General features: G+C 37.6%; 1 protein-coding gene and 1 pseudogene across 2 annotated transcripts; both read right to left on the reverse strand.

The window, feature by feature from the left end:
* Window positions 1-969: 969 nt before the first annotated feature.
* LOC148765936 (uncharacterized) lies at window positions 970-1,461 on the reverse strand. Its single transcript, XM_088812432.1, has one exon. The coding sequence runs from the start codon at window positions 1,459-1,461 to the stop codon at window positions 970-972; it is 492 nt and encodes a 163-aa protein (XP_088668558.1).
* A 712-nt stretch (window positions 1,462-2,173) lies between these two features.
* LOC148765937 (polyphenol oxidase I, chloroplastic pseudogene) lies at window positions 2,174-4,397 on the reverse strand (annotated as a pseudogene). The gene has a single exon (XR_016029117.1). The product of XR_016029117.1 is annotated as a polyphenol oxidase I, chloroplastic pseudogene (transcript).
* Window positions 4,398-12,257: the final 7,860 nt, after the last annotated feature.

Raw genomic sequence — 12,257 nt, forward strand, 5'->3', positions numbered from 1 at the left:
GCCGGAAGATCTTTCATCATTTTCTTTTGGTGAAGAATCTTTAATCCATGAAAGTTGAAATGTCCGAACCTCCGGTGCCATAGCCATGACTCATCTTCTAGAGCCTTCATGGCTACTTCCACGTGCTGCCAGTTTATAGGAAAATTTCTCTTTTGTTGCATTTTAACTTTTGCTATTTCCGTTCTTGTATTTTTGTTATCATATATTGTGCACGAGTCTCCTTTAAAGAGTAGAGAATATCCTTTTTCCATCATCTGACCCACGCTTATGAGATTCGTGTCGAGTTTAGGTACGAGTAGGACATCTTGAATAAGACGCGTACCTTTCTTAGTATTGACAGCAATTGTGCCTAGACCTTCAGCTTCCACCAGGGCTCCATTGCCGAGTTTTACTTTTGTCTTCATGGACTTGTCTATATCTTGAAAGATCTCCTCGTTACTCGTCATGTGATTACTGCAACCACTATCGATGTACCAAGTGTCATTTTTTACTTCAGATGCAGCATGGCATAGAATAGATAATCTTTCCTCTCATCTTGTTCTGTGAAGTTGGCCTGATGACTTTGTCTGGAGCGGCAATCCTTCTGGGCATGTCCGAATTTTCCACAATTCCGGCATTGTAGTTTTCCCCGAAACCAGCAATCTTTTTCGAGATGACTAGTTTTCTTGCAGACGCGACATGGCGGGTATTTGGATTTCGTATCTTCATATTTATCTCCTCCATTTTCTTCAATTCTAGAATTTCCACTTCTAGAACTTTCTCCAAATTTTCTTTCATTATATCTTGAATTTTGAGATCGAATTTTGAGTTTAGACTGAAAGGCATTCTCCATTGAATCACTTTCACGCCTACTCAATCTTTTCTCATATGCTTCAAGAGAGCCTACCAACTCCGTGACAGAGAGAGTGGCGAGATCCTTTGTCTCCTCAGTTGTTGTAACGATCGGATCATATTTTTCCGGTAGACTGATTAATATTTCTCGACTACTCTTTTATCGGAAATATCTTCTCCATTAGCTCTTAATTGATTAACTAATTCCCTTAGTCGAGAATAATATTCATTTACGGTCTCGGAATCCTTCATTTTCATATTCTCCAAATCCCTTCGTAGAGTTTGAAGTTTAGTAGTTCGTACCTTTGCATTGCCTTGGAACTCCTCCTTCAGGGTATCCCACGCTTCCTTTGCACTTGTAGCACCGCAAATTCTTGGGAAAATTGAATCCGCCATAGCCATTTGAATGTTGTAGAGTGCCAAGTTGTCTTTTTCCATATCCTTGGCTAACTTATCTTTCTCCACTTGAGAGAGTTTAGAAGTGTCGCTAGGAGTAGTGAACCCTTCGTCGACAATCTCCCATAAGCCTTGAGATTTAAAGAAGGTCTTCATTTTGATAGACCAATAGTCATATTTTTCTCCAAAGAACATAGGAAGAGCAATTTGGTTGTTAGATAGTGTATTGGCCATGGTGTAAGTTAATGGAATAATATAGGATGGTTTTGGAAATAGTATGTAGTGAAAGGAACACCCAAGTCTTTGATCGAACGGGGCTCTGGTACCACTGTTAGTTTGTGAGAGGAGGTGGATAGTAATTTGGAGATAGTTTGATTTATTTGGAGAGAATGGACAATAGGACTTAGTTGAAGGAGAATGCTTTATTAGTTTTGATTTTGAGTTGATGCTAGTTTACAATGCCTCATAGCCTATTTATAGGCTTCATGGATGAATCTAGAGAATTGCTAGAGTAGTCCTTCTCTAGAATTCTCCTTACAATTCTACATTTTCTTGAATATTCATCTATGGCTAGAAGTATCTAGCTAGCTTGAGTCCTATAGATTATTCTAGATACTATTTTACAAGACTAATATTTTTTTAATTATTCCAAAATTGGCATTAATTTCAACAGCTATTAAGCAATTGTACGTAATTTACAAAGTATTAATCCAAAGTTTGACTAATAATTAATTAGTTCAAAAGTTGAATCATTAAAACATATTTTAACATAAATCTTTCAGAAAAAAAGGAAAACATTTCCCTCGTATATTGTTTTTGTTTTTACTAATGGATCAAGTAATATTTGATATATCTTAAGTCGGCCGGAAAAAAAAAAAGCTAGAACTTAAGCATGTTCATCAAGCTCGTGTACAAAAGCAATTCCAGCCCTATGTGAACAGCCTGATGAAAAAAATAATTCCAGCTTCAGTTTTATTTCAACACGAGGAAAAAGTACACAACACAGCCAGAAACATTAATTTTAGAAGCAATTCGCGGGACAACACACACATTAAAAACACAATTAAAACACAAAGGGTATACGGTGGAAGCCTTAATTATTCAAACAACTTAATCAGGAACTTAATCCACGTGTCTGTCGTGGCTATGATCGAGCAGGGATTACTCATCTCAGACTAGTCGGACGAGGTGGCGGCGGTGTTGGTGGTGGTGGTGGTGGTGTCGGCATCGGCGGCAGCGGCAGCGGTGGGGTTAGGTTTAGTTGGATTCTCAATAATTTTGATACCGCCAATGGTAACACCGGGGCCTTGCTGCCTCGGCACCAGCGTCACCACGATAGCGTCATCGTCCCCGATGTCGATGTCATCGTACAGATCCGTGAGCCTCAGCCTGATCCTGGACGAGGTCGAAGTAGTACCGCTCCTCGGTTTGTGCGGCAACTGCGCATAAGACCCCAAGTACGAAGCCTTGTCCAGCTCGCTCGGGTTGTCGTCCTCGTCGTTCACAAACACGTCGAACTTTATCATCTTCGACGCGTCCACCGTAATGTTCTCCAGCACCAGTATCTCGTCCGCCTTCCCCTTCTTCGTCTTGTCGACCTGGAATCTCACTACCCCGTCCAGCTTCAGAGGGAACAACGTCTTAGCGTTGGGGGCGTCGACGACTTTATTGATCTTCGTTCGGGCCGCCTGCGGCGGGGGTCTGTAGTCCACCCACGGCAGGTCGATCCGTTCGTAATCGAATCCCATTCTCCGGTTGTCGAAAGTGTCCCTGACATAAACTTTGACCAGCTGCGCGTTCTCGTCGTAGAAAAGGAAGCTGGCATTGAGGTAATCAGGGTCGGTTATCCTCTTGTTGGGCAACTTGTTGTTCGGAAGACGCTGCCACAGATACCACATGCGGTCTACGTTGGCGTGGTGGCAGTAGAAGAGCGGATCCCGCGCGGCTGAGTAGAAGTTTCCCAGATCCTCACTGGTGGGCTGCTCCGGGTCGCCGACCCAGCTGTGGATCACCGTGTGGGACCCGCTCTCCACCGACCCTTCGCCTGGGTTAGCTTCGGACCCCTCGCAGTAACGGGCTCCCATGAAGTCCAACGGGTCGGAGATACAGCGGATCATCTCGTTGTGCATGATGGTGAGATTGTTGGACACCAGCTGGAGAGTGTCGGTAGAATCGGTCTTGCCGAGATCCACCACTGCCGGCGGCAGGTGCTTCTGGTTGCGCTTCCTGTCGTAGAGAGCGGATCTAGGATCTTCGACAAACATGGGGGGCATTGTCATGCCTCTAGGGTGGTCCCAGTTCCAGAAGGGCAAAGCGAACGTGGGATCCCCAATTAGTTTCCCGAGGATCCTTTCGTAGAAATACAGATACCACCTATGGAAAGGGAAGAAGAGCCAACACTTGTGGATTTGGATTTGGAGTGCGCCTTGCCCCGGTTGATCGTAAGCGGCGTTGCAGTACGCGCAGTGGACGTTCGCTTGCTGCATGAAGTTACGCGGGTCGTCTGCGGGGAGTCTTTTCATCCGATCGGTGGCTAAGTTGTACTTGTACATGTATTCGGCGCTAACCCTATGGGCAGACGGCCGGATCTTCATATGAAAAACGGGGGGGAGTTTGTAGTCGATGATATCCGTCGTCAGCGGTGGGCAGCAATTGATATCGTCTAGGGGCTTCCCGCCGTTGTTCCAGTTTCTGGCGGTGCCGCACTTGTTCAGCTCCGGCGGCACAATGGGGTTCGCAGATGCCGACGGAGTATTACCGGAAACAAGGTTGGCCGCGCCGCAGAGCCCGCCCATTCCGAGAAGCACGTTCCTCCTGTCGACGACCTTGCCCCCCTGGGGTTTCGTATCGTCGTTTTGGTTTTGGCTTGTGGTAGAGGTGCAAGAAATCTGGTGGAGAGGGTGGCTGGGCTTTGCATGGGTGGTGATGACATGTGATGGCTTGAGGAAGGGGTGGCGGGAGGCGGCGGTGGTGGAGGTGGCGCATGATAGATAAAGAGATGCCATGTGCAGTACTAGCTCACAAATATAATATGGCTTGTGATAAACTGTTAAGTTACAAGTTTGCACACCAGGGCCAAACCCTAATTTATAGAGGGGGAGGTACTGGCGCACAATAGACAAAGAGATGCAATCTCTAAATTTATCGGTAGTGTGTACACTGGCGCACGATAGACAAATGGATGCAATAATTTTTTCGGCAGGGTGGTACGATAAGGTAGGTGTATTATTTATGATAGGTTTTGTGAGTGTTAAATAGCAAATAAAAGTTTATGTACGTACCCTAGCTAATTTCTCACATGTTTGGACTTTTGGGTGAAATGAAAAGAAGAACAAAAAAAATGGGCCTACGTTTTAAAAATGGTTGAGGGAAGATTGAATACAAATAGTAATTAAGTCATTGTTTTTACATTTTACCGGTCCATCAAGGAGATGGAAAGTTTAACCAAATACTGTATAATTAGGTATATCAATCGGAAATTACCGCAGTAAATACCAAAATAAAGGTTATCTCAGCATTTGGTACGGTATTAGCACCGTAACGTTATTAATCGGTATGGTAGCGGTATTAAATTTGCAATAACATGGCAATACCGTACTTACCCATACCCCTAATTAGGGTTGCGCATGGGCCGGGTTGGGTACTTATCGGCCAATTATTTACCCGACCGGACCACCCGATTTTGCTGAATATTAAAAACAATTACCGGGTCGATGAAGTTGAAGGGAGAGTCAACGAGGTTGAAGAGAGCATCAACAAAGTCGAAGAGAGCATCAACGGGGTAGAAGAGAACGTTAGCAAGGTTGAAGAGGGAGTCGATGAGTTTAAAGAGGGTGTTAAAAACAAATTTGAGGAAGAATTTGAAGTTGTAAAATTTGTTCAATAAGAGAAGGGACAAGTGGATTGCGTTGATGTATGTGATCTAATTGTAGATAGTGTTTGCTGTGAAGTTCTTGTATCGGAGAAATTGGTGGAGCCATTGAGATTTTCGATTAAGAAGCCAATTTTTCCAACACCTCGTTTGGAGGAAGATTTTGTAAGCAAGATTTTTGTGCCAGAAAGATTGGTGGAGCACTTGAAATTGTTTGCAAAGAAATATGCATTGCTATATTTTGATTAGCTCGAGGTCGAGCTCTTTTGAAGAAGAGGAGATTGATAAGGAACGTCAAATTGGATTCGAATTGCAAAATAACTATTAATTCGGAGAAAGCTTAATAAAATCTATTTTAATTACCGTTTGTTTCCTATTGAAATTCTCATCACCATCAATCTCTTCCGTCACTTTTTTAAACATGGTAAGAACTTTTGGTATAGTTTTCTCACAATTCAACATAAAATTTTTCAATATTATCGTTGTTTTGAGAGCTTCCGTTCGAGAAATGGACTCTATAGTACGTTGAACTAACGGTACAATAAATAATATAAACGTAAAAAATAAAAAAAAAATGTATTTTGTTGAAAATAATAATAAAAATAACTTCATAAATTAATAAGTTATTAATTAATAATAATTAATTTATCGATAAGTTAATATTTTACTAAATTTATAGAATTTTAATGGTTCCAACTGTATTAATTTATAGAGGTTTAACTGTATTAATTTTGGTGGTCCCAAATATAAATTATTGTACTAAAAAAATGACAATTAAATTGGAACCGATGAAGTTTAAAAGTACCCATTTTTTCCCTTTAGAAGTACTTGACTACTCTAATTAATAGTTGGGGGTTGGGAATATTAATGACATTCGACTACGAAGGAGTTTTCTTCTTCTTTTACGAAAATAAAAGGGACAATTACGTATAACTACATGAATATTAATAGGCGACAGATATATACAACCCCTTAATAAAATTCAAGACCAAATTAAAAAGATAAAACATTAAAAATAAAAATAAAACCCTTTCCTTTGTGCAAGACCAAATAAATTCATAAATCCACAAAACTCATCCATTATTTCACAATTTCAAAATCTTCTTATTCTCTTTCTTCTTTAAAAACCCACCAAGAACCCTACACACTAAAATAATCAAATACACACCAAAATAATCAAATACACACCAAACATTCACAATAAAATCCGAAAACAAGGAGATGGTGGTTTATGAGGGTGGAGAATGCAATGAAGTATGTTTTAACCGTTTATTTTAGCTTATGGGTCATTTTTTTTTGTTGGGAAAAAAAATTGCCAATACCAGAAATCGGTATTTGCAGACCGATTTTTGTTACTAAAATTGGTAGCCTCGTGCCGATTTTTGTAACAAAAATCGAAATACCGATTTTTTTGGACAATATCATCGCTGATATGCCGATTTATAAGAAATATTGTGAATGAGAGCATATTCGTCCTCATTTGTTTTAATATAAGAAAATTAGGTTAATTTGTGATCTTGAACTAATGAAACCTTTTATGTGTGTTTGAACAAAAAAAAAATTGGACTTGCTTATATCCGCCGTCATATTAACATTCAAGCGAATAAATTCCAAAAAAAAAAAGTTTTTCATAGGCACCCTCATATTTGTTTAAAATAATTTGCATTGATTTTAGAACATGATATAAAAAAAATCTTGAAAATTGCAAAAAAGTAAAAGTTGTACATTTTATTGGCTTTCTACAACTTGAATTGTGTAATTGGAGCTCATATGAGAACATTAGGAGCAGAATAAATCATGAAATTTGTAGTACATTGATTTGTATTTGAATCTGAGAACAAAAACGTATAAAAGTTGTAGATCTATTTGTCATTTTTACAGCAAAATTTGAACTAGGGCAAAATGCAAAAGTTATGTCCTAAATTATTGTCGTCGATAGTAAAATAAATATCCGTAAATAAAGTTAAGATCAAACATCAGATATGGTGCCATTGGGATAAGTTGTGATCGGGTTGCTATAATTTAAGCATACATACATGAGAATTACTATACTGTGAGGTAGGGGTATATATATATATATATATATATATATATATATATATATATATATATATATATATATATATATATATATATATATATATATATATATATATATATATATATATATATATATATATATATATATCTTTATATATATATAAAAAAAAAAAATTTTTTTTTTTTAAAACCGGGTACCCGATCGGGTACCCGGGTAGAATTTCTATTACCCGGACCCGACCCGGTTTGGGATCACCGGGTACCCGAACCCGGGAAAAACCCGACTACGTAAAAAATTACCCGATCCGGTCGGGTAATACCCGACCGGGTCGGGTTATACCCGAATAACCCGACCCGAATGCCCACCCCTACTGTGAGGTACTATTTTCCTTATTCTGGCCTATAGGAAGAATAGAATAGGAGAAACAGAGAAATAATAATACGTGATATAATAGAAACCCCCATTATGTTATGGGTTGATTACATGGAATATATATAGAGAAATATTGCAAGGCAATAGAGTTTGACTAGGTAACTAAATCCTAACTGATCTAGGTAACTCAATCATACTAGAATCCTACTATTAGGAGAATTCTATAATATAATATTCTCTAACACGCCCGCGCAGTCGAAACGTGAGGAACGTGAAGACTGGACAATCACTTGCTAACACGCTCCCGCAGTCGAAACGAATATACTCCAAAAGTGAAGACTGGAAAAGACGTCGCGAAACACAACGCTAGAGACTTCCTCTGTTGAAATATCTGCCAAATTAAAAAAAAAAAAACAATAATAATAGTAATAACGGTTGATAGAAAAATAAGCAACTTTTTTTTTTTTTAATCGAGATAGAGAGAAGAGATGGGAGAGGGGGGAAGAAGATTGGGTGGTGTTCGCCGGCCATGGAGAAGAGAAGAGGCGGCGGCTAGGTTTTAGACTATGGAGAAGAAAAGAGGAAGAAGAAGAACGGAAAAAATAGAGAAGATACACCACCGGGGGAGGGAGAAATTTGGGTGGTGTTCACAGAAAAGATAGAAAAAGAAACATAGAGAGAAGAGTACCACCACCGGGGAGGAAGAAAATTGGTTTAGTGGTCGCCGGCCATAGAGAAGAAGAGAAGCGGCGGCTAGGTTTTAGGCCATGAAGAAGAAGAAGAAGAAAAAGATAGAGAAGATGCACCACCGGGGGAGGGAGAAAATTCGGGTGGTGTTCATGGAAAAGATAAAAGAAGAAAGATATTAAGAGTACCACCACCGGGGAGGGAGAAATTTGGGTGGTCACCGCCATGGAGAAGAAAGGCGGCTAGGTTAAAAAACCTGGTGCTCTGATACCATATAGGAAGAATAGAATAGGAGAAAGAGAGAAATAATAATACGTGATATAATAGAAACCCCAATTATGTTATGGGTTGATTACATGGAATATATATAGAGAAATATTGCACGGCAATAAAGTTTGACTAGGTAACTAAATCCTAACTGATCTAGGTAACTCAATCATACTAGAATCCTACTATTAGGAGAATTCTATAATAAAATATTCTCTAGCATGGCCAACAAGTTTTTTAGCGAGACCCTTATGTCCCCAGAAACATTCAAATGCAATAAATATTTTCTTTATTGGCCCAAAACAAAAAGAGAAAATAAAGACCCGAACAATTTTTTTGGAAAACACCAAACGAGAAAGTTGTAGATCTATTTGTCAGCTTCATAACTAAATTTGGATCAGCCAAATCAGTGTAGAAATATGAAAGGTACGGCCTAATCAATGTTATCAGAACCGGACCGGGTACAAAACTGGATAGGCATTTGGGTCACGGTTGGACTGGTTGGACCGGTTCAACCGGGTTCAACCCGAGTTTTTTATTTTTTAATTATTTTATCAATTTTTAATATTTTAAATTAATATTTTCTATATATGTTTTTTTTTCCACATTATCTTCCCCTTTATTATTAACTCTTTAAATATATAAACTAGGGGCAATTTGCTATAGGTCCCTCTATATTATAATTTATGTGTATAAATTCAAGTCAAAATTTAATGTTTTAATAAATTAAAAATATTTATTATGGCAAAAATACCCTTAATTAAATCAAATTAAATCCCCAAAAATCTCTCTATCAAAACAAATTTTCAAACATATCTCTTCCAAATATTAACTACAACAAATAAATTAATTCATAATAAAAATATACAATTTATTTTACAAACTCATACTCTAAAAACGCCACCGCATCTCCACCACCGCCTATGATCCGGGAACTGCGACGCCTATGACTCCGCGAACTGCAAATAGCAAACTGAAAATTAGATTTTACATTATTGAATTGCAAACAATACAATACCTATGATTTCGCCAAATGCAAACAGCAAACTGAAAAAACAAAATCCATAATTTGTATAACTGAATTACAAACAAAAAATTACCTACGACTTCGCCAAATGCAAACAGCAAACTGAAGAAAAACATTAAATCAAAACTTGCATTATTGAATTGCAAGCAAGAAACTACCTATGATTGGCCAAATGCAAACAACAAACTGAAAAAAATAAAAAAAAATCAGCATCACTAAAAACATCAACCAAAAAATTGTTTATCGAACAATTTGCAAACAACAATAACATTAAACAAAATATTTGTACAATGTAACTCAAGCCATACCTTGCAAATTGTAAACCCGAGTAATCGAATCTCAACATCAAACGCAAATCTTTAAACAACAAACAAAGTTAAACCAACCTGGAAACGGAAATTGCTAACAACAAAAACGATGGGAAGGTTCTACGTACGGGAGACACAATGTGAATTTTGGCTATGATTTTGGATTTCTGAATTTTTTTTTGAGGGGATGTTTGTTGTCCTCTTTAATTATTTCACCAAGAAATCATCTCATAATCTAAAAAGATCCTTGTTTTTCCCTTCTCTAGAATATTTCTTCATTAAAAAAAGAAAAGGAAAAAGAAAAAAAAAAAACACGAGACACAGAGAGGCGTGAGAATTGAGATGCAAAAGAAGAGATAGATGAGGAATTAAATATAGGGGAGATTAACGTGAGACTGGAGATAGAGGGGATATATAAGATTTGTTTTCTTATTAATTGGGGGTTTTTATGTATATATACTAATTATTTTAATTTATTTATATTAATTTATTGGGTCAAAGGACCTATGCCTATATTCATCTAACAACTAGGATCTCTACCTATATAAGTCCAAAATAAGGCGTGTCTAGCAAATTTCCCCTATAAACTATTCCCTTTATTATTTACCACAACCAATTTTTTCTTATATATTTTTTTCTTTTATATCCTCTCACCTACCCACGTAACTGCCGTCTCTCTCTCTCTTTTTTTTTTTTTTTTTTTTTTTTTTTTTTTTTTTTTAATATTCTTCTTCTCTTTTATTACTCCATATCACGATCTGTTCCAGTCACCCACGACCCAAACTCGTCGGATTCCACCACCCACGACGAGATCTATTCAATTCCCGTCACGCACGGCCTACTCCACCCAGATCCGGCCACCTCCGGCGAATTTCGCGCAGTCACCGGCGAAGTGTTTTAGAAAAAAACCCGGGTTATTGACCAGTTTCCGGGTTAGCCGGGTTTTGCCGGTCGAACCGAGTTTTTTGACATTTAACCCGGGTTCTTGAATATACCGGTTTTCGGCGTTGACCGCATTCATGGCGGGTCGCGATCAGAGCGGTCTGACCGGCCGGTCCGGTCCGGTTCTTCTAACATTGGCCTCAACTACAATTGTCGAAAACAAAGAGGGAGACTTGTTGGTTGAGTTTTTACATCAATAAACACAAGTTCCAATCACGACTAACTAATCATTTTTGAGCCGAAAGAACGAAGAACGCATGCAAATGAAGAATCAAGGAGCGCAAAGAAGATCACTGTGTCAATACCATCCAAAGTCACTAGCAATACACATATATTGCCGTAGTTAGTCGTGATTGGAACTTGTGTTTATTGATGTTATCATATATAATTTGCTTAAATAGAAATATCTAGCTTCATTTTGATAATAAGATTTATAATTCACGCTAAAGCGGACTATAATTAACTTAGAATATCTGGCTAATAATCGGAATCATATAGTGCATCGTTGAGGAATTATGGGTGGCAATTGTTGCATAGTGGAAGATAAAATCCGTGGCCTCTTTTCTCTGCTTAATTTGCGTATTTGTTAGCTTTTTTAGATAATTTGGATAATTTAGTTTAAAAAAAAAACCTCAGGACTACTTGATAAGATCGATCACAATTGTGAAATATTTGGTAGTTATAAGCATTTAGACAATTAAGTATTTTATTGGAGTTCGACATCCATATTTTTGTGCAATACGTGCATATACAATTATCAACATCTGGAAATCCTCCATAACAAAAATAAGAAATGAGGAGGGAATACACGGGTACAATCCCCTTCCAATTACTCAAAACCGCCCATCGCGCCCCTTGATTACGTGCTGCAAAACTTTGAATTTCTAGAAGAAATTTTGAAACAAAACGCCATTTCGGCCAAAGAAATGAAAATCTACAAATTTCTTCAAAATCATGGTTCTAACATGCTGCTGGACAATAATGTTTTCACGGTTTTAATATATATTTGTAGTATTAATAATGATTCTAATTTATATTTGTAGTTTTATACAAAATATTTTTTCTTGACTAGAAAGTTGAATAATGGAACATGTTTTAGAAGCTTTTCAAAAAGACAACTCAGTCACATGTGTTTTCACATCTCCTTGTGTAACACCTCACATTTTCGAAACCCTAATCGCTAACCGAAATTCCATAATCTGAAAATTCTCATGTAGGAATTTATAGGAATTGATTTACCTTACTAACTTAATTTCTTTAAGTGCGTTAGTTGCTTAAATTAATAATATGCTGATTTAATTATATAGTTATGTGTCTTATGTGCTAGAAATTTATTTATAATTATGTGCCAACTCTATTATGTGCTTAAGTGGATTAATTGTGTGCTAGATTAATTTATGTAACTTATGTGAAGACATTAATCTATGTGTTATAATTAATTAATTTATGTGATTTTATCATAAGTATAATTACATGCATGATACATGCATATACACGTACATACATACATATATA

Source organism: Erythranthe guttata, chromosome 13, assembly GCF_056151865.1.
Source record: "Erythranthe guttata isolate IM_541 chromosome 13, IM_541, whole genome shotgun sequence".
In the NCBI taxonomy this organism is placed as follows: domain Eukaryota; kingdom Viridiplantae; phylum Streptophyta; class Magnoliopsida; order Lamiales; family Phrymaceae; genus Erythranthe; species Erythranthe guttata.